The sequence below is a fragment of the Amphiprion ocellaris genome, chromosome 7 (assembly GCF_022539595.1).
Source record: "Amphiprion ocellaris isolate individual 3 ecotype Okinawa chromosome 7, ASM2253959v1, whole genome shotgun sequence".
NCBI lineage: Eukaryota > Metazoa > Chordata > Actinopteri > Pomacentridae > Amphiprion > Amphiprion ocellaris.
In genome coordinates, this window is record NC_072772.1 from 34,626,734 (window position 1) to 34,648,123 (window position 21,390).

General features: G+C 42.8%; 1 protein-coding gene across 2 annotated transcripts; it reads left to right on the forward strand.

Annotated features, from left to right (window-relative positions):
- The first annotated feature begins 1,284 nt into the window (after positions 1 to 1,284).
- On the forward strand, positions 1,285 to 20,819 carry abcc5 (ATP-binding cassette, sub-family C (CFTR/MRP), member 5). Of its 2 annotated transcripts, none has more exons than XM_023277795.3 (30): positions 1,285 to 1,508; positions 2,701 to 2,836; positions 4,071 to 4,171; positions 4,257 to 4,412; positions 4,578 to 4,722; positions 6,164 to 6,397; positions 7,332 to 7,505; positions 7,618 to 7,765; positions 7,856 to 8,004; positions 9,758 to 9,865; positions 10,221 to 10,384; positions 11,552 to 11,747; positions 11,889 to 11,960; positions 12,044 to 12,168; positions 12,372 to 12,444; positions 12,527 to 12,730; positions 12,809 to 12,952; positions 13,046 to 13,139; positions 13,232 to 13,401; positions 13,506 to 13,652; positions 14,113 to 14,242; positions 14,327 to 14,609; positions 14,701 to 14,887; positions 15,366 to 15,455; positions 15,627 to 15,816; positions 15,914 to 16,073; positions 16,159 to 16,237; positions 16,340 to 16,453; positions 16,728 to 16,892; positions 17,836 to 20,819. In XM_023277795.3, exons 2-30 carry the CDS (start codon positions 2,774 to 2,776, stop codon positions 17,935 to 17,937), a joined length of 4,167 nt encoding a protein of 1,388 aa, XP_023133563.2. In that variant the 5' UTR covers positions 1,285 to 1,508; positions 2,701 to 2,773; the 3' UTR covers positions 17,938 to 20,819. The 2 variants fall into 2 exon arrangements, with proteins under 2 accessions (XP_023133563.2, XP_023133562.2); XM_023277794.3 differs by having other exon boundaries at positions 1,285 to 1,488.
- Positions 20,820 to 21,390: the final 571 nt, after the last annotated feature.

Consider the following 21,390-nt stretch of genomic DNA (forward strand, 5'->3'; position numbering starts at 1 on the left):
ACCTTCAGATTTTATAAACCTTTCAAAATAAAACTCCAACTGTATGGTTTAATTTTAAAGAATTAATCTTTTTTTTTTAAATAGTTAAAACATTTGTTTTCTCAGAAACTCCTCAAAACTTTCTGAATTAATTTTTCAACTTTGTCATTTCAGAATAAAAGCACAATGAAGTGCAGATGTTGACCAGTGAATAAATCAAGATTAATTACGAAAATAAAATAGAACAAAAGTAAAGTAAAGCCATTAAATACAAAAACGATTCAGATAAACATTCAGCTGATTTTCGAAAAGCACGAAAAATACATGTCTGTGTAGTTTCTCATTCATCCAGGTCATGGTTATCCAAAGTTGTTTAAATCAATCCAACTGGACTTTAAGAACCTTCTTAAAGTCCAGTTGGATTGATTTAAACAACTTTGGACAAGAAAAACACAATTAGATATTGAGTTTTAACAAAATATCTAATGTTCTTATTTTTACGGAATCATTTTATTCCAACATGTTAAGAAAAATGTCCTAGCAAATATTTTTACATTATTTGAGTTTGAGCATTTTCTCACACGTTTTGGGCTAAACTTGAATGATATTTGATAGTTTTTGTTGTTTTGAAACATGCCAAGTAAAACTTTTTGATAATATGTTGTCAAGTTTCAATCATTTTGAGTAATTTTGACAATATTTGCGTCAATTTCGACAGGTTTTTTTTTGTGATAGAGCATTTTATAATTCTGGGTTATTGCAGACAAGTTTAAGACAATAAAATGATGTGAAATTTTTGTCTGTGTTTTAGAACTGCAGTAATTTATCAGTTAGTCCTTAATTAAAATAAATCACAAAAAACAACTTTTACCCTCAAATATATAATTTCTGTTTTGTTTCAGATTGATTTTAATCTTTAAATGTCTCCGACAAACGGATGTTTTACAGATTAAACATTTAATCAAAGGAGAAAATAATCCTCAGATTAATCAATAATGTTCATGTTTATCAGCTTCTTATGGTTTAAATGAAGATGAAAAAATCCAGTAAAATCAGGTGATTTATCTATTTTGCAGGTAAACAATGAAGCAGCAAGTTAATAAAGTTCAATCATATTACTGATTATTGATGATCTGGAAGAACAAATCCAATCAGCAGCAGTCCGAATATTATTTAGATATTGTCTTAAACCGAGTGTTTTATTATTTATTTTGTCTTTTATTCTATTTTAACATAATTTTGTTGAATCTCGAGCCTGTCAGACTGAATTCAGAGCTCCCGCGGGTTCTTTTAACGTCACCGCTGACGTCAGAGGGTTGCGGGGGTGGGGTCTCGCTCGCTTACGTCACACGCCGACTACATCTCCCATGATGCTCCGCGCCGCCGCTGGTCCTGCTGCTGCGCTGCTGCCTCAGTGTTTACGGAGAGCGGCGGACCTGAAGGAGGACAGGCAGGACCCGAGGTACGCTCGCGCTGTGGACACGGACAGACGGACGGAGGGACGGACAGGTGAGACAGCGCGAGGACAGGTGAGACCCGAGCGTCACGTGTCCTCGGGTCTGTGTACCGAGCGCGAGGACACTTTGTTCAATAACCGCAGCATCAGGAGCTTTTACTCTGAAGGAGCCTCTGTCCCAGCGTCTTTTATTCTGGAAGGTTCTTTTATTCTGCAGTTTTTACAGGGACAATATTGCGGTTTTTAAAGTAATCTTTGTGTGTACAGATACTGAGTAGAAAGCTGTGTAATGTCACTTAAATTAGAAATATTTTAAAATGTTATCGCCTCTGAATAACTGCATATTTTCTAAGTTGAAGAGTCGAGTATTTTATCTTAGAAACAATCAAAATAAATACTTTTAAGAGAAGAAACTGAAAATTCAGACCCCAAATGAGTGGAGAATCCAGCTGTGATTTAGTACCACTGATAAGGATGTATAGAAGGAACTGTAGTACCACTATTCATAGCTCAGTGATCGTCCTCCTAAAACGACTCCACAGACAGTGAACTACTTCTTCTATCTTCTTCACACTTGGTACTGGAGTCTTCAATGGAAACCAGAGTTTCTTTGAAGCTCATATACTTCAGAACATCAACTTCTCTTGACAGAGGACGAGAAAAACTACTTTTTTGCTCTTTTGAGTGAAATCTTAAGACACAACTTTGCTAAAGAAGATGCTGGAGAATATTCTTTGGTCAGATGAAGATGAATTAGTTGGGTTCAGATGTTTGGTGTGAACCTCACCGGGAACCACAGTGGATGCATGGACCTGACAGTGGAGAACAGAGTGTGATGATACGGGGCTGCATGAAAGATGTTGGGGAGATGACATCATTAGATTCACCATGGGTGTCTGAGGATAAACCAAAATACTGGACGACTAGATGATTGAAGGAGTTGCAGGAGAACCATCCAGAGAACAAAATCAAAGAGGAGGTTCCACACAAGAACAACAGAAAACTACGACCTGGACGATATGTCATTGAGTCCAACAGAACATTTTGGGGTTGTTTTAGAAGTCTAGATGTTTCTGAAGTGAAGAGCAGCTGAAAGAATCATCGTGAGAGTGAAGAACATCTCTGCAGACGTCAGGGTTGTCCACCATGATGGGTGGAATCATACGGAGATCTGCTCACTGCGTTTTACTGCAGTAGTTCAGCAGGTTGTTGTCACATTTCAGTCACGTTTCTGTATTTAATCAGAGTTTTTTGGTTCTCTTCAGGTTCTCTTCAGGTTCTGGAGGTTTCGGGGTCAGTCGGGGTCAAAGGTCACGGCTCCATGTGGTCTGATAGAAGATGAAACAACATGACTTTGGACAGAGCGAGTCTCTGCCGGGGTCAGAGGTCCACCTGCACCAGGTGAGAACAGCTGTAACCTCTGGAGGGTCCCAACAGGAGGCCCGGGGCCCTCAGAGGCTCCACTACAGGGACCACAGGGGACGAGGAAATACTCAGGATGTGATTACACTTAAACTTAAAACAGAAATTTTAAAAAAATGGACAAAAAGTGGAAATAAATCCCTCAAACTGCTGCTGAAATAATAATGTTTGTTTTTAGTGGAGAAAAATTAAAATTTTCCAGATTTTTCAGACATTTTGTGACGTTTAATCAAAGAAAAATCATTAATTTATGAACGAAATTGATACAGGTTCTGTTTCTGTTATAATTCCACAAAGATGATTAAAAGCCTTTAATGAGAAAAATATTAATAAATAAATGTAAACCAATTAATTATTAGACTGATTTAGAGCAAACATTTGTAGATTAATTGATTACTTGTTTGCCTTAAAATCAATCAGCAGCCATTTTAATATTATTTTTCAACTAAAAACAAACTGTACAAACTGAACATCTGACTAATCAATCAATCAATAAATATTCTGGAGATTAATCAGTGATAATCCTTGGGCATGGTTCCACGCTGATCGATCAATCAGCTAATCAATACAGTAAAATTATTAAAATAAACAGCCATTTAATATGGAACTAATTATAACTGATCAATACATGATAAGAAAATTAAATTTCACAGTAAAAGCAGGAAAAGTAGATAAAAGGCTGCTTCAAAATAAAAGCCTGGGATGAGAACAAAGCTGCTCCCACATCCCCTCTGTTTACATAATGAAGCCCCGCCCCCTGGTGATGCTGAGCGGCCCTTTGATTGGCTGAGACCCGGAGGGGGAATGTGGAGCTGTGAGGCATGTGATTGGCCAAGGCCGAGTGAATGGAGGCGATGAGCATCACGGGGAGGAAAACGTGAGCTCTGCACGTGCTCAGTAGAGGGAGATGCTGCATGTGAGCGCGCTCAGAGAGGAGCTGCAACACACACACACACAGGGACATGTGTGTTTGTGAGGACCGCTGATGTCACTAACAGCAGCCGGGGACCAGGTTCTGGTCCAAACCCATATCAGCAGCCCTGTTGCCGTGGTTGCCTGCAGGTTAATGTTCATCCAGTAAATTAGCAGTTAACAGCCAATCAGAGGGCAGGATTTCCTGTGTGTGGTGAATAGTGTGTGTGTGTGTGTCTTTAGACCCATTTGTATGACAGAAGCTGTGTCAATAAAGTTTGATTGATTTGTGTGTCATCAGGGTGCGCTGGATGATTGTGGGGACAGATCAGCTGGTTGCCATGGCGAAAAGCTGGAGGAGGGCGGAGCTAAAGACCAGATTACAGATGGAGACGGCGATGGGTAACACACACACACACACATACATCATGTTTGGTACTTCCTGTGTTTGTGAGGACCTCCTGCTCAGGTGAGCTTCTCTCTGCAGGTGTGGTCACCCGGTTGACAGGGCGGGGCTTTTCTCCTTCATGACGTTTCATTGGCTGACTCCGCTGGCTTTGCACGCTCGCAGGAAAGGGCTGTTCTTATTGGACAACATCTGGCCCGTGTCGCAGCGGGAGAGTTGCCACGACAACAGCCTGAGGTAGGCGGAGCTAATAAAAGATTCTTTGTCTGTCTGTATATAAATCTATGTGAGTATTGATCAGTGTGTGTCTGTGTGTATGTGTGTGTGTGTGTGTGTGTGTGTGTGTGTGTGTGTGTGTGTGTGTGTGTGTGTGTGTGTGTGTGTGTGTGTGTGTGTGTTCAGGCTCTGGTCTCTGTGGGACGAGGAGTTCAAGTCGAAGGGCAGTGATGCGTCTTTGTGTTCGGTGGTTTGGTCTTTCTGCCGGACTCGTTTCATCCTGTCCATCCTCTGCCTCACCGTCACTCAGCTGGCTGGGTTCAGTGGGCCGGTGAGTCAGAACCAGTAAGACCAGTATGACTCAGCTGGTCTTGTCACTTCGAACTTGTAAGACCAGTATGACTTAGCTTTTTCTGTCACTTAGAACCAGTTAGACCAGTATGACTCAGCTGGTCCTGTTATTTAGAACCAGTTAGACCAGCATGACTCAGCTGGTCCTGTCACTATTATAACTATTATAATTACAGTAACCAGTAAAACCACTAATACCAACATAACCACTATAACCAGAATAACTATTAATACTAGTGTAACCTGTGTAGCCATTATAAACACTAAAATCAGTGTAAACACCCAGCCAACTATTATAACGTACCAATTTAACTATTATAACCACTATTGTAACCAAAGTAAATATTTTTAACTAATATAACCAGTAAAAACATTATAACTATTATAATATTATGCCAAGTATAACCAGTCTTACAATTATAACTAGTATGACCACTGTAACTAGTATAACTATTAGAATGTGTACAACTAGAATAATTATTGTAATTAGTATTGTAGCTTGTGTTACCACCATTTTAACCAGTATACATATTCTAACTAGTATAGCCAGTGCGATAAGTGTAACTAGTGTAACCAGTACAACTGGTGTAACCATTATGACCAGTATAACGTATGTCACTAGTATAAACATTGTTACCAATATAAATATTATAACACATACATCCAATATAACTATTATAACCAATGTAACAACTATTAGTAGCATAACTATTAGATCTTGTATAACCAAGTTAAATGTATTTAAATACATATTCTAACTAGTAGAACCAGTCTAAATATTATTAGAAATAACCAGTTTAACCAGTATAAATATTATGACTATTAATAACCAGTTTAACCAGTATAAATATTATGACTAGTAATAACCAGTTTAACCAGTATAAAAATTATAACTAGTAATAACCAGTTTAACCATTGTACCTATCATAGTATATCACCAGTGTAGTAGTATAGCTATCATAGTAACCACTGTAAATAGTGTGACTACTATAACCAGTTTAACTACTATAACTAGTGTCACTACCATAGTAACTAGTATAAATAGTATGACTAGTATAACCAATTTAACTAGTATAACCAGTGCAACCAGTGTAACTATCATTGTAACCAGTATAAATAGTATGACTAGTATAACCATTGAAAGGAGGTTAACCTATATAACCAGCATGAACATTATGACTAGTGGAACAACTGCAACCAGTATAAATATTATAACTAGTATAACCAGTTTAACTAGTTTAACCAGTGTAAATAGTATAACCAGTATAAATATTGTAACTAGTATAACCAGTTTAACCAGTATAAATATTATAACTAGTATAACCAGTGTGACCAGTATAACCAGTGTAAGCAGTGTAAATATTGTGACTAGTGTAACCAGTATAACCAGTATAACCAGTGTATCTGTGCTGCTCCTTCAGGCATTTGTGGTGAGGCGTCTACTCGAGTACACCCAGCAGGAGGAGTCTGATCTGGGCTATGGGCTGCTGCTGGTTCTGGGCCTCCTGACCACGGAGCTGATCCGGTCCTGGTCTCTGGCTCTGACCTGGGCCCTGAACTACCGGACTGGAACCAGACTGAGGGGGGCCGTCCTGAGTTTGGCCTTCCACAAGATCCTGAGGCTGCGCAGCGTCCGGGACAAGACCATGGGACAGGTGGGCTTGTTTGTTAGTTGTTTGGTTTGCTGGTTGGTTTGTTGGTTTGTTTGTTTGTTGGTTGGTTTGTTGGTTGGTTTGATTTTTGCTTGGTTTGTTGGGTGGTTTGTTGGTTGGTTTATTTGTTGGTTGGTTTGTTTGTTGGTTGGTTTGTTGGTTGGTTTGTTGGGTGGTTGGTTTGTTTGTTGGTTGGTTTGTTGGGTGGTTGGTTTGTTTGTTGGTTGGTTTGTTGGGTGGTTGGTTTGTTTGTTGGTTGGTTTGTTGGGTGGTTGGTTTTTTGGTTGGTTGGTTTGTTCATTTGTTTGTTGGTTTGTTTGTTGGTTGGTTTGTTGGGTGGTTGGTTGGTTGGTTGGTTGGTTTGTTTGTTGGTTGGTTGGTTGGTTGGTTGGTTTGTTGGTTGGTTGGTTGGTTTGTTGGTTGATTTGTTTGTTGGTTGGTTTGTTGGTTGGTTGGTTTGTTTGTTGGTTGGTTTGTTTGTTGGTTGGTTTGTTGGTTGTTTGTTTGTTGGTTGATTTGTTGGGTGGTTTGTAGGGTGGTTGGTTTGTTTGTTGGTTGGTTTGTTGGGTGGTTGGTTTGTTTGTTGGTTCGTTTGTTGGGTGGTTGGTTTTTTGGTTGGTTGGTTTGTTCATTTGTTTTTTGGTTGGTTGGTTTGTTCATTTGTTTTTTGGTTGGTTGGTTTGTTTGTTGGTTGGTTTGTTGGGTGGTTGGTTGTTTGGTTGGTTGGTTTGTTTGTTGGTTGGTTGGTTGGTTTGTTGGTTGGTTGGTTGGTTTGTTGGTTGATTTGTTTGTTGGTTGGTTTGTTGGTTGGTTTGTTGGTTGGTTTGTTTGTTGGTTTGTTTGTTGGTTGGTTTGTTGGTTTGTTGATTTGTTTGTAGGCCAGATTGAGTCACATTTGTTTGTTTATCTTTGTTTTCTGTTTTTGTCCTCCCTCCAGCTGGTGAACATGTGCTCCAGTGATGGCCAGCGGATGTTTGAGGCAGCAGCAGTGGGCAGCCTGTTAGCAGGAGGCCCCCTGGTGGCCATCCTTGGTGTCGCCTACAACCTGTTCGTCCTGGGACCAACGTCTCTGCTGGGATCTGCCGTCTTCATCCTCTTCTACCCCACGATGGTCAGCACCTGTCTCTACCTGTCTCTAAATGAGCCTCCTTCCTCTTCTTGCTTGTAAATTGCCTACTGGTGTAACCAATCAGGTGTATTGATCAGAGTGTATTGATCCTCAGATGTTTAGCTCCAGACTGACGGCGTACTTCAGGAGGAAAGGTGTCGCCGTCACCGACCGTCGCGTGCAGAAGATGAACGAGATCCTCAGCTACATCAAGTTCATCAAGATGTACGCCTGGGTCAAAGCCTTCTCCCAGGATGTCCAGAGTACGCGCTCCACCAGACACGTGCTCACCTGGCCGGCTGGTTGCCACAGTAACACAGGTGTATAGTGATGCGTTTTGTGTCTTCCCTCAGGGATCCGGGATGAGGAACGCAGGATCCTGGAGCTCACGGGCTACTTCCAGAGCATCACGGTGGGCGTGGCTCCCATCGTCGTTGTCATCGCCAGCGTGGCAACGTTCTCCGCCCACATGTTGCTAGGATACGACCTGACAGCTGCTCAGGTACCAGATTCAAACAGCACAAGCACACCTGCCTCATGTTAGTGGTGATCAGGTTCACTGCTCGTACGCCTGTTAGCATGTAGCTGCAGCTAAGGCTATCCTCACAACCCATCTCCTGCAATAGCTGCTAGCAATATAGCTACACTGCAAGCTTTTTTATGTGTTAGCATGGCAGGCTACAGCTTTCTTTATCCCTTTTAGCATTGCAACAGGCTTTGGCTAACCTTATTACAAGGCTTAGCATTGTGAAAGGCCACAGCTCGCTAGCTAATCCATCCATTATCTATACACCGCTTAATCCTCACTAGGGTCGCGGGGGGGGCTGGAGCCTATCCCAGCTGACTCGGGCGAAGGCAGGGGACACCCTAGACAGGTCGCCAGTCTGTCGCAGGGCCACACACAAAGACAAACAAGCACTCTCACATTCACACCTACGGGCAATTTAGAATAATCAATTAACCTCAGCATATTTTTGGACTGTGGGAGGAAGCCGGAGTACCCGGAGAGAACCCACGCATGCACAGGGAGAACATGCAAACTCCATGCAGAAAGATCCCGGGAAAGCCGGGACGCGAACCAGGGACCTTCTTGCTGCAAGGCGAAAGTGCTAACCACTACGCCACTGTGCAGCCCCTCGCTAGCTAATCTTCCTATAAATCTTTCTGTCTGCCATTTTGACAGGTTACAGCTAATGGGCTAGTGTTTTCATCATTTTTTCTTTACATGTTTAAATTACACCAGGTTACAGCTAACACACCAGCCTAACAACAATTCCTATTTAAATTTCAGACTAATAACCCATCACAGCTAACATGCTAGCCTTGCTAAAATTATTTAAATGTCAACGTTATACCACATTACTGCTAAATGGCTAGCCTTGCTACAATGCGATACTGAAATTTTAACATTATACTGGGTTACAGCTAACATGCCAGTTAGCTACATTTCCTCATTTAAATGATAGTGTTTCACACCTTCACAACCTAAAACACTAGCCTTGCTAATATTTTTTATTTAAATGTTAGCATTATACCACATTATAGCTAAGTGGCTAGCATTGCAACAATTCTTTCTTTATAACTGTTAGCATTATAGGAGGTTACAGTTAAAAAGCTAGCCTGCTAGTATTCTTTCTTTAAATGTTAGCATTATACCTGGTTGTAGCTAACAGGCTAGCATTGCTGCTGTTTTTTCCTTACCTGTTTGCGTTATACCAGATCACAGTGGAATGGCTAGCCTTGCTACAATGCTATACCTGAACGTTAATGTTGTACCAACTTACAGCTAAATGGCTAGCCTTACTACAATGCGATAAATAAATGTTAACATTATGCCAGGTTACAGCTAACACACCAGCTAGCTACATTTCCCCATTTAAATGATAGCGTTTCACACCTTCACAACCTAACATACTAGTCTTGCTAATATTCTTTCTTTAAATGTTAGCGTTACATCACATTACAGCTGAATGGCTAGCATTGCTACAAATCTTTCTTTATAGCTGTTAGGATTATAGAAGGCTACAGCTAAAAGGCTAGTCTGCTAATATTCTTTCTTTAAATGCTAGCATTATACCTGGTTGCTGCTATCAGGCTAGCATTGCTGCTGTTTTTTCCTTACCTGTTTGCATTATACTAGATCACAGCTAAATGGTTAGTCTTGCCATAATTCTTTCTTTTTAGTGGTTAGCATAACGGCAGCTTGCAGCAAACCACTGAGGATGCTAACACTTGGTTTTCCATTGTTTGTCCAGGCCTTCACCGTGGTGACGGTGTTTAACGCCATGACATTTGCTTTGAAGGTGACTCCGTTTTCTGTCAAGTCTCTGTCTGAGGCTTCAGTTGCCATGGAGAGATTCAAGGTGCGACACCTGAACACCTTTAACCCACCTGACATCCTTCCTGCATATTTACTTCAGCTGCTTCTGCTGGTTTGTTGTGTTGAGAGGTTGGAGGGTTCAGCTGTTCACTGGCAGCAGGACATTCCTGTGGAGGGATGAATGGTTGCTGAATGGCTGTTAAATGGTTGTTGAATGGTTGCTGAATGATTGTTAAATGGTTGTTGAATGGTTGATGGATGGTTGTTAAATGGTTGTCGAATGGTTGTTGAATGGTTGATGAATAGACTGCTTAGATGGAGGGATGAATGAGCAGCAGGATGAGTGGATGAACTCAGTGAACAGGAACAGAGCTCATGTGTCCTCTGTTTGTCCTCAGAGTCTCTTCCTGTTGCCGGAGGTTGACGCCGTCCGAGCGTTGCCTGTTGATCCGCAGGTTGCCGTGGAGATGTGTGGTGCCAGTCTGGTGTGGGAGGGGGGCGGGCAGAGCGCCCAGCCAAGTCCATGTGTCCGAGCAGCCAACAGACACCGACAGAGAGACAAGTAACCTGATATATTCATCTGTTCAGACTGATAATCAACTCACTGCAACGAAACAGCTGTTACATTATTATAGCTTAACAATTAAAGGCAATTATTTCAACTATTTTAATCAAAAAACTTGAGACTTGTCTTTTTAAACTTGCGTCTTGACTTGGACTTGAGACTTGTCCTCTAAGGACATGGGACCTGACTTAGACTTCTCTTCTGAAGATTTGTAACTTGACTTTGACTTGTCTTGTAAAGACTTCCGACCTGATTTGAACTTGTTCCCTAAAGATTTTAGACTTGAACTTGTCCTCTGAAGATTTGAGACTTGCCCTGTAAAGATTTGAAATCGTACTTGGACTTGTTCTTGTAAGACTTGAGACATGGCTTAGACTTGTCCTCTAAACACCTGACACCAGATTTAAACTTACCCTCAGAATACTTGACACTTCTCGTCTGAATACCTGAGAATTTGACTTGTCGTCTGAAGACTTGAGGCTTGTTATCTGACTTGAACTTTCCCTTAAAGAACTTGAGACCTGACTTGGACTTGTCCTGTAAAGACTTAAGACATAGCTTGGACTTGCTCTCTGAAGACTTGAACCTTGAACTTATTATCTGAAGACTTGAGACATGTCCTGTAAGGACATAGAACCTGACTTGGACTTGTCCTCAAGATTTGAGACATTTCTAGTACTTGACAACCTGAGAGTTTTCCTGTGAAGACTTGAGACCTGACTTGGATTTCTCTTCTGAAGACTTGAAACCTAACTTTGACTTGTCCTCTATAGACTTGAGACTTATCCTCTAAAGACTTTAGACCTGACTTAAACTTACCCTCAGATTACTTGAGACTTATCCCCTAAATACCTGAGACTTGTCCTCTGAGGACTTGAGACCTGACTTGAACTTGCTCTTTGAGAAATTGAGATTTGACTTGGATTTGTCCTCTAAGAACTTGAGACTTGTCTTGTAAAGACTTAAGATGTGGCTTGGACTTGCTCTCTGAAGACTTGGACCTTGAACTTATCCTCTGATGACTTTAGATGTGTCCTATGAAGACTCGAGACTGGACTTGACCTTGTCCTCTCAGGACCTGACTTGGACTTGTCCCGTAACAAGAAACTGAGACCAGATTTGGACTTGGTTGGAACCTGTCAAACCAGGTGTGTTTGTGTCCAGGTGCAGAGACTCGACCGTTCTGCAGGAGGAGGACGAGGACGAGGACGAGGAGCAGGGGGAGGCGACCGGCTCGCTGCTGAGGGGAGGAGTAGACTCCAGTCCGGAGAAGGAGACGTGTCCTCCCCTCGTGTCCATCCCCTCTGTCCCCCAGCGGCTCCAGAGCTCCCTGCACTGCATCAACCTGAGCATCCAGCAGGTATGTCTACCAATCAGGAGCTAGAACTGGAACACCTGAGGACATGACATCATTTAGAACTGTCTGTTTCTACTTGTCTGTCTCTCTACCTGTCTGTGTCTCTACCTGTCTGTGTCTCTACCTGTCTGTCTCTCTTTCCAGGGAAAGCTGCTGGGTGTCTGTGGGAGTGTCGGCAGTGGAAAGACCTCCCTGATCTCGGCCATCTTGGGACAGGTGATGTTAATTCCGTCTCCTGCCAGCCTGGTCTTGAACAGTATTGATCACTGATTCCTGATTATTGATCGATGTTTTGACAGATGACTCTGCTGGAGGGCAGCGTGGCTGTCAGGGGACGACTGGCCTACGTGGCTCAACAGGCCTGGATCCTGAACGCAACGCTGAGAGACAACATCCTGTTTGGACACGAGTACCAGGAAGACAGGTGAGAGGGAGACGCATGGAGGGCAGGTGAGAAGACGAGAGGACAGGTGAGAGGATAAGAGGACAGGTGAGAGGGAGACAGGACAGAGGCAGACAGGTGAGAGTTAAACACTTGGAGGACAGGTGAGAGGATGAGAAGACAGGTGAGAAAATAACAGGACAGGTGTGTCCTCAGACTCACCTGGTGTCTGTCTGTCTCTGCAGGTATCAGTCCGTCCTCAGCGCCTGCTGTCTCAGACCGGACATCGCCCTGCTGCCCAGCGCTGACCTCACAGAGGTGACATCACATCGTTTCACCTGCATCCCTGACAGGCCTCACCTGCTCACACTCTGACCGTGTCATATTTCTGTCCAATCAGATCGGAGAACGTGGCGCCAACCTGAGCGGTGGGCAGCGGCAGCGAATCAGCTTGGCCCGAGCTCTGTACAGCGACCGGGACATTTACATTCTGGACGACCCACTCAGCGCCCTCGATGCCCACGTGGCCAATCACACTTTCCGTAACGCCATCAGGAAGCAGCTTCGCCACAAGACCGTCGTGTTCGTCACGCACCAGCTGCAGGTGAGTCTCCAGACAGGTACAGTGATGGTCCGCTGCAGGTGGTTGCCCTGGTGATGACAGGTGTGTCTGTGTGTGCAGTACCTGGTGGACTGTGATGATGTCATCCTGATGAGGGAAGGCAGTATTGTGGAGCAGGGTAACCATGACAACCTGATGAAGCTGAACGGAGACTACGCTGCCATGTTCAACCACTTCCAGCTGGGAGACACTCCGTATATAGAGGTACCTGTCTGTCTGTCTGTCCGTCCATGTCTAACTGTCTGTCTGTCTCTGTCTGACTACCTGTCTCTCTCTCTCTCTCTCTCTCTGTCTCAGGCTCCCAGCAGGAAGTCTGGAGGCTCTCAGAGGAAACCAACAGACAGTAAACCAGGATCAGTGAAGAAGAACATGCCTGTCGTCAAGGACAACGGTAGCGTAAACTTTATTTAAACGTCCACAGAGACAATGAAAATAAACCTCAATTTTTTTACATTTGTTGTTTCTGGTCATGTGACCCTGAAGGGGAGGAGCAGCAGTGTGGAGGCATGGCCTGGCCAGTGTTTCGATGCTACGTGGCGGCGTGCGGTGGCTCCGCCTCCTGCCTGCTCATCCTGGCTCTGTTTGTTCTCAACGTGGGAAGCTCTGCCTTCTGCCAGTGGTGGCTCAGCTACTGGATCAACCAGGGCAGTGGGGTGAGCACGCTCAGTACATCCTCCTCTTCATCACCTACTCCTCATCACCTCCTTCTTCTCATTTCACCTCCCTGTCATCACTTTCTCTTCCTCTGTTTTTACAGAACACCACGGTAACCCAGGGCAACAGCTCCACAGTGAGTGTCAGCATGAAGGACAATCCCATGATGCAACAGTATGCCGCCATTTACGCCTCCTCCATGGGAGTCATGCTGCTCTTCAAGCTCTTCAGAGGCATCGCATTTGTCAAGGTCAGGACATCTGACAGAGATTCTGCTGACTGGGCCAGTCCTGATCTGATGGTCAAGTCTGGGTTCACTGGTCTGGTCTTATCCTGATCAGAACCATTCTGGACCTTCCTGTCCAGTCTGGTCAGTCGGGTCTACTGGTCCAGTGTAGGTCAGCAGGTCTGGTCTAGTCTGACTCTACTGGTTTGTTGAGTCTGGTTCAGCTTGTCCAGTCTAGATCTGTTGGTCCAGACTGGGTCTGTCAGTCCAATGTAGTCAGGGTTAGCTGGTGCAGTCTGGGTTAGCTGGTCCAGTCTGGGTTAGCTGGTCCAGTCTGGGTTAGCTGGTCCAGTCTGGGTTAACTGGTCCAGTGGTTTAGCTGGTCCAGTCTGAGTTAACTGGTCCAGTCTGGATTCTTCTTGTCCAATCTGAGTCTGCTGGTCAGGTCCAGGTCAACGTTGAGTCTTTGCTCATGTCTCTTCAGGGAACTCTGCGAGCCTCCTCCAAACTGCATGATGAGCTCTTCCATAAGATCCTTCGCTGCCCCATGAAGTTCTTCGACACGACGCCCTCTGGACGGATCCTCAACCGCTTCTCCAAGGACATGGATGAAGGTAGGGGCTAGAACCGGACCACAGTCTGAGTTCTTTTCAATACCAGACAAAGTCACAGGTTGTTCTTCCTCTATGTTTCCCCAGTCGACACTCGTCTGCCCTTCCAGGCAGAGATGTTCATCCAGAATGTGATCCTGGTCTTCTTCTGCCTGGGTGTCATCAGCTGTGTGTTCCCGTGGTTCCTGGTGGCAGTGGGTCCTCTGGTTGTGCTCTTCACGGCGCTCCACGGAGTCTCCAGGGTCTTCATCCGGGAGCTGAAGCGGCTGGACAACGTGACGATGTCACCCTTCATGTCCCACATCACCTCCACCATCCAGGGCCTGGCCACGCTGCAGGCCTATGGCCGGGACCAGGACTTCCTCCACAGGTAGGTTCAGGTCAGAACCAGGAACTGAATGCCCTGAGATCCAGAGCATCACTGTGGACGTGAACACCAGACCATGTGTTGTTGCTTCCAGGTACCAGGTTCTGCTGGACCAGAACCAGGCTCCGTTCTACCTGTTTAACTGTGCGATGCGCTGGCTGGCGGTTCGGCTGGATGTCATCAGTGTGGCTCTGATCAGCACCACTGCCCTAATGATGGTCCTGATGCACGGCCAGATCTCTCCTGCCTACGCCGGCCTTGCCATCTCCTATGCCGTACAGGTAAGTTTCCATCTTGTCATTCCTGTTATCGCCTCACCTGACCCACAGAGATCGTAAAAGAGTGGCAGAAGAAGACAAGAACATCAGAGGAAGAGATGAAACGTAGTCCTTTGACCCATTTTCCATTGAATGTGTTTCACTTTTGACCCATGTTGTGCATCAAAGGGTTAAAGAAGAATTAATAAAAAGTGCAACTTTTCAACAATAATACATTTTGAAGACAGCTTAAGAAGACAAGGGCAGGAAAGGAAACAAGTAATAGAGACATTAGAGTAAAGGAAACAAGCATATGAGAGGATATTTGTTCTGTAATGTCTGCAGCATGAATTAAACTTTAATGAACTTTGATGTTCACCATGTCTGAAAGACACAGCATCAGTATCATCCATGTCTGAGAAAGACTCACCTCACCTTTGAAGAGGAACCTTTCTGTATAAAGACATATTTCAGATACTGAAGAAAGAAATCTGTGTGTCAGTTAACAGGGTTGTTCCAGTTCACGGTGCGTTTGGCTTCAGAGACTGAAGCTCGGTTCACCTCCGTGGGGAGAATCCATCATGACATCCAGGTACTACACTGGTTCTCTTATTTCAGAGATTCTGTTTATTGTGACAGAAAACAAAAAAATTAAGAAACTTAAAACACCAAGTTGTTCAATCAGTCACATTTTGAATAATCTTCAAGATGAATCAGTAAACTTTTGAGAAGTTCTGGTATTTACATGCCGCCTGTGTCTCAGTCTCTGTCCCAGGAGGCCCCAGCTCGGGTCCGAGGTCGGGCCCCTCCGGTGGACTGGCCCCAGCAGGGGGAGCTGGTGTTCAGGGACGTGGAGATGAGGTACCAGGAGAACCTTCCTCTGGTCCTGAACAAGATATCCTGCACTATCCGGCCCAAGGAGAAGGTCGGTATCGTGGGAAGGACGGGATCAGGTAGGAGGATGTCCTGCTCTCTGGTGGTGAAACACAGTAACTGCATAGTGTCTCTGTAGAGGACAGTGTTTCATTCTGTCTGTCTGTCTGTCCTCAGGGAAGTCCTCTCTGGGCGTAGTCCTGTTCAGGCTGGTGGAGCGTTATGGCGGCTCCATCCTGATCGATGGGGTGGACATCAGTGACATCGGACTGGCCGACCTCCGGAGCAAACTGTCCATCATCCCTCAGGATCCGGTGCTGTTCAGCGGGACAGTCAGGTAGGAACACCTACATGAGGACACTGTCCATTTCCTGTCCTCTGAAGTTCTGTAGTTGATCAGGTGAGTCTCTGTGTGTCTTCAGGTCCAACCTGGATCCCTTTAACCAGTACAGCGAGCAGCAGATCTGGGACGCTCTGGACAGGAGTCACATGAAGGAGTGTGTAAGTCCACCGGAAGGTTCTTCTTCTTTGTTTTCACTTCTTATTCCGTCCTACAGTGTCGCCAACACAACCTGTCTGTCTCTTTGCCCGTCTGTCTCTCAGGTATCCCAGCTGCCCTTGAAGTTGGAGTCGGAGGTGGTGGAGAACGGAGACAACTTCTCTGTGGGAGAGAGACAGCTGCTGTGTGTCGCCAGAGCTCTGCTGAGACAGTGCAAGGTGAGAGACAGACAGGTTAATCTGAGACAGACAGGTGAACCAGAGACAGACAGATCAAACAGAGAGACAGCAAGGTTTATCATAGAGACAGACAAGTCAATCAAAAGGCAAGACAGGTCAATAAGAGAGACAGGCACGTAAGTCAGAGAAAGTGGCAGGTAAATGTACATGACAGATTTATTAAACACACAGGTTTATCAGCCTTCTGATTGGACAAATTAGAGCTCCTCCCCTTTGCTGTGTTCTGTCCTCTGATTGGCTGTTCTTCCACCAGGTGCTGATCCTGGACGAGGCCACGGCAGCGATGGACGCTGAGACGGACGCTCTGATCCAGGAGACTATCAGGAGCTCGTTCCAGGACTGCACCACACTGACCATCGCTCACCGCCTCCACACCGTCCTCGCCTCTGACCGCATCATGGTGCTCAACCAGGGACAGGTACCAACCGATGCATAACAATACCACAAGTATACACCTGTATATAACTACCATATTCATCTAGAACACCACTATATTCAGTGGCGTGCACAGATAGACACCAGGTGGCGCTAGAGCACCTGCCCCTTGCCCTCAGTATCAAGCAGGTGCCGTCCGTATCTCAACTTCTTTTTCTTTAAATTTAAACATTAAACACACACAGACGCACACACACACACACACACACACACACACACACACACACACACACACACACACACACACACACACACACACACACACACACACAGGACCCGTGCCGAACCACGACTCGCCCCGCCCCATCTCGTAACGTGAACACGGGTAGCGGACACGCATGTGGCAGCAGCTGCACAGCTCATACAGACTGTAGCCACCAACCAGGGAACACGGAAATGAATCCAGTGTTTTGTTCATCAACCTCAGTTGCCACACGGTGCATTTATTTGTCTCTGTTGTGAAGTAGCCTGTCTCATGCAGCGTTAAACAACTGTGCCTAAATTAGCCAACTGCCTGTCTGCTTAACAAGCTGAACTACCCATAATAATAATCAATTAATCGACATAACAGTATAAAACTAGAATCCACCACTATATCACCAATATATCACCAGTATACACCAGTATCCACCAGTATAACACCAGTATACACCAGTATACACCAGTCTCCACAAGTATAACACCAGTCTCCACAAGTATAACACCAGTATCCACCGGTGTACCACCAGTATCCACCAGTGTAACACCAGTATCCACAAGTATAACACCGGTATAGACTAATATATCACCAGTATACACCAGTATTCACAAGTATAACACCAGTATACACTAATATAACACCCGTATCCACCAGTTTAACACCAGTATACACCAGTTTAACACCAGTACCTGCTCTGATAACTGATCGTCGTCTGTGATTGGCTCAGGTGGTGGAGTTCGACGTGCCGTCCAGGCTGCTGGCCAATGAGAACTCTCGGCTGTGCTCCATGCTGGCCGCCATAGAGAACAAGATCTCGGTGCGAGGATGAGGAGGAGGACGAAGGCCATCCCAGTGCTCCCACTCCTCCCAGTCTGAGCTGAAGGTGCTGTGAGTCCCGTACTGTACGACTCTGGAGCTCAGAGTCGGATGGACGACGATTCTACTGTTGCTTTTTATGCAACATGTTTGTCTTTAATCATGTTTTCGTGGGTTTTTATGACCTGATTTCAAGCAGGTCTCATTATTGTTGTTGTTTTATGACCTGGCGTCACGTGATTGGATGTCAGGCTTCAGTTCTTGTAAAACAAAAACCTGCTAATTTAATCTTCCCAACCTTTAGTCATTTTCAGTATTATTACTACTCATGCTCAGTTTGAAAGTTTGACTCAGCTGTTGACACAAACATGATGTTCAAACTGTAGATTATTGATTCACAGCGACAGATAAAGTAACTGGACTGATTATGTGTCAAAAGTAGCAAGGAAATGTTTTCACAGTACAAGAGAAAGTTGAGATGTGTGAGCTTTTCATGCCTTTATAGTTTTTTTTCTTTTTTTTTTTTGCCTTTTCCAGTCAGTGACAGTGCTGCCCTCTACAGGACAAACGTCAAAGTTTCATCTCAAATAATCACATTTTTACAGTCATTTTGTCTTTACCATCTCCGATTTGGTTGAAATTTATTATGGCATAGAATTTTTAAAGATAAGTTACACGGGTCATTCCAGTATTGGAGGACATTTGGGCTTCAAAAGCTGGCAATGTTATAAAAATATGAAAAATAGAAGAGAGGACATAGCTTTGTTCTAACCGTTCTTTTGGAAAACTGTTTGATGATGCTAACGACAAAAGCAAGACATAAAAGGACAAAAATAAGACAGAAAACAACAAAAACGTCATCAGCAGGATTGTGTTCATGTTGTGGGACACGTTCCATGCATAATAATTATTATTTAAAATATTATGTTGATTAAAACAATGTTCGCACGATTACAAGAGACATCTATGAAAAAAAATCCAAAAATGGAGATTTAAATTTAATTTTAACTGTTTTATTTAAGATTCAATTTGGTCATCAGGGAGTGGGACAAGAGAAAAATGTCATTTTAGGGGGAACTCCAGACTTATTTGGTATTTTAAAAAATATTTTCAAACGTTCTTTTTTCCAATTTTTTATAGATTTGGTTTCAGGACAAGAAAATTTACACAACTGCATGTTTTAGTATTTTGCACATGGATTATTTGAAATTTGATGTAAAATGTCCTCCAATTCTTAATCCAAGGCTTCGTTCATTTTTCTTTTTTGTTGCACGTTTCAAGTCACCCATAATCAGAGATTATTTCATCAAATTGTCCGATATTGAAGATTCTGAATCATTGACATGATAAGAAATAACTGTGAAAGTTTCAGGTTTTTATCTGAAATAGATCTTGAGATACTATTGTTCAAACAACTTCAAATTTCATTGTGCGAAGAAAAAAAAACCTACTGAAAGTGGGTCTATGGTAATGTTTTTTTAAATGATCTCAGAAAGTATTAGATATATGTATCTAAAATTTTTACAAATACCATTTTTAATTTCCATATTTTATGATAATGAAGTTTTAAGCAAATCAGAGCTGGTTAAGCAGAAGGAACCTGATGATTTGAGATGATTTAACCCAACTGTAAAATGTAAAAAACACGTATAAACAAATGACGTAAACAGATTTTCTACACCTATAATATTACATATATCACAGCAGACATATACATCAACATAAATTACTGAGTTAATAAAAACATTTGCTTTCATTTTTGTGTTATTTTCCAGTTAACCTGATAAAACCTGAATTCTAAACTCCCACCAGGGAAGCAGATTTAAGGTTAACAGAAAATACTTTATGTATTTGTAAATTATAAGCTGCTACTAACTTTAAGAGATGCAGTTTTTATTATTCAGATGTTAGTTTGGGTTCATTAGATGCTGTTTTACATGCAGACAATAGGTGGCGCCAAAAATACAAAAACCAGACAAAAAACAACAAAAACAAGGCATAAAGTGACAAAAATGGGACATAAAATGACAAAAACAAGACATAAAACAACAAAAACAAGACAAAGCGACAAAAACAAGACAAAATGACGAAAACAAGATATTAAATGACAAAAACAAGATATTAAATGACAAAAACAAGACACAAAACGACAAAAACAAGACACAAAATGACCGAACGAAGACAGAAAACAACAAAAATAGGAAATACTTTATGTATTTGTAAATTATAAGCTGCTACTACCTCTAAAAGCTGCATTTTTTATTTTACAGACGTTAGTTTGGGATCATTAGATGCTGTTTTACATGCAGACAGTAGGTGGCGCCAAAACACAGCAACCATGAGTTAAATAAATATAGAATTAAGAGTAGTTTCACTTTAAAATATAACCACATAGACACTGGTTTTAGATCAATTTAAATAAGACTTAAAGCTGCTGATAAACTTTTCCCCATTTGTTCTATTTATAAATGTACTATAAATATATTATCTACTGTATTACACTATAGGTATAATAAACAGTAACTGAGTGGAACTCCGTTAAATCACATATTTAAGTGTTTTTAAATAAATAGGAAGCCTGTTTTGTTTATGCAGTAGCGGTGTTCGGCCTGCAGGGGGCAGCACTGAGTCTCACCTGTACAGAGACGACTTTAATGTTCTGTTTTCTCCGCACCTTTCAGACTCACCTGTTTGACTTCCTGTCCAGGTGAGCGATCAGCTGACGGACGTGAAGCTGCCAACCAGACTCGAACGTTTTATTATTTTGTGTATTTTTCGGATATGTGAGCGAGCAGCTGTGAAACGTCTCCGTGTTTTTGTGTGTCTGCTGTATTTTTCTAACAGCCTTATAGCATGACGACTTCATAACTGCCAATAAAAGTATTTTAAGACAAACGCTGAGCCTCCGTTAATTAACCTTTAATTAATCTGGATTAATCCGTCACAGTCGAACTAAAGAAGGTCACAGAGTCTCCGGTTGCTTCATGTTGGTTCAACAGCCTCAAACACAAAAACACGTTTTTATTCAACTATTTTCATTATTATTTTCAGTTTGAATGAAAAAATAAACATTTAAAAGGATTTAACTTTAATAAATGTGTACAAATGTGCATCAATTAATGTTTAAATGAAAAAATGCATAAATAAATAAGTGAATGAATGAATGAATGTTTACATAAATATATGAATTAATTTAATAATGGATGACGGCTGATAGAGTGAACGTTTGGATTAATGGTTGAATACATGGTTTAGTTGATAATAAATTAATGCATAAATAAATGGTTAAATGTTTAAATAATTAATAAATAGATGGATGAATACATTAATAAATGGTTGAATGAATGAATGAATCCTTACATTCATCCCTGACCTGAATGCATGAATAAACATTATTTAACTAAAGTAAACACATGAATGGGTGGATGGGTGAATAAATGAATAAATGACTAATGAATAAGGTAAC

Coding starts and splice junctions, on each gene's coding strand:
- abcc5 (XM_023277795.3), top strand. CDS start 2,774: ATGAAACAACATGACTTTGGACAGAGCGAGTCTCTGCCGGGGTCAGAG. Junction 4,413..4,577: donor TGCCACGACAACAGCCTGAG/GTAGGCGGAGCT, acceptor GTGTGTGTTCAG/GCTCTGGTCTCTGTGGGACG. Junction 16,074..16,158: donor CTGTTCAGCGGGACAGTCAG/GTAGGAACACCT, acceptor GTGTGTCTTCAG/GTCCAACCTGGATCCCTTTA.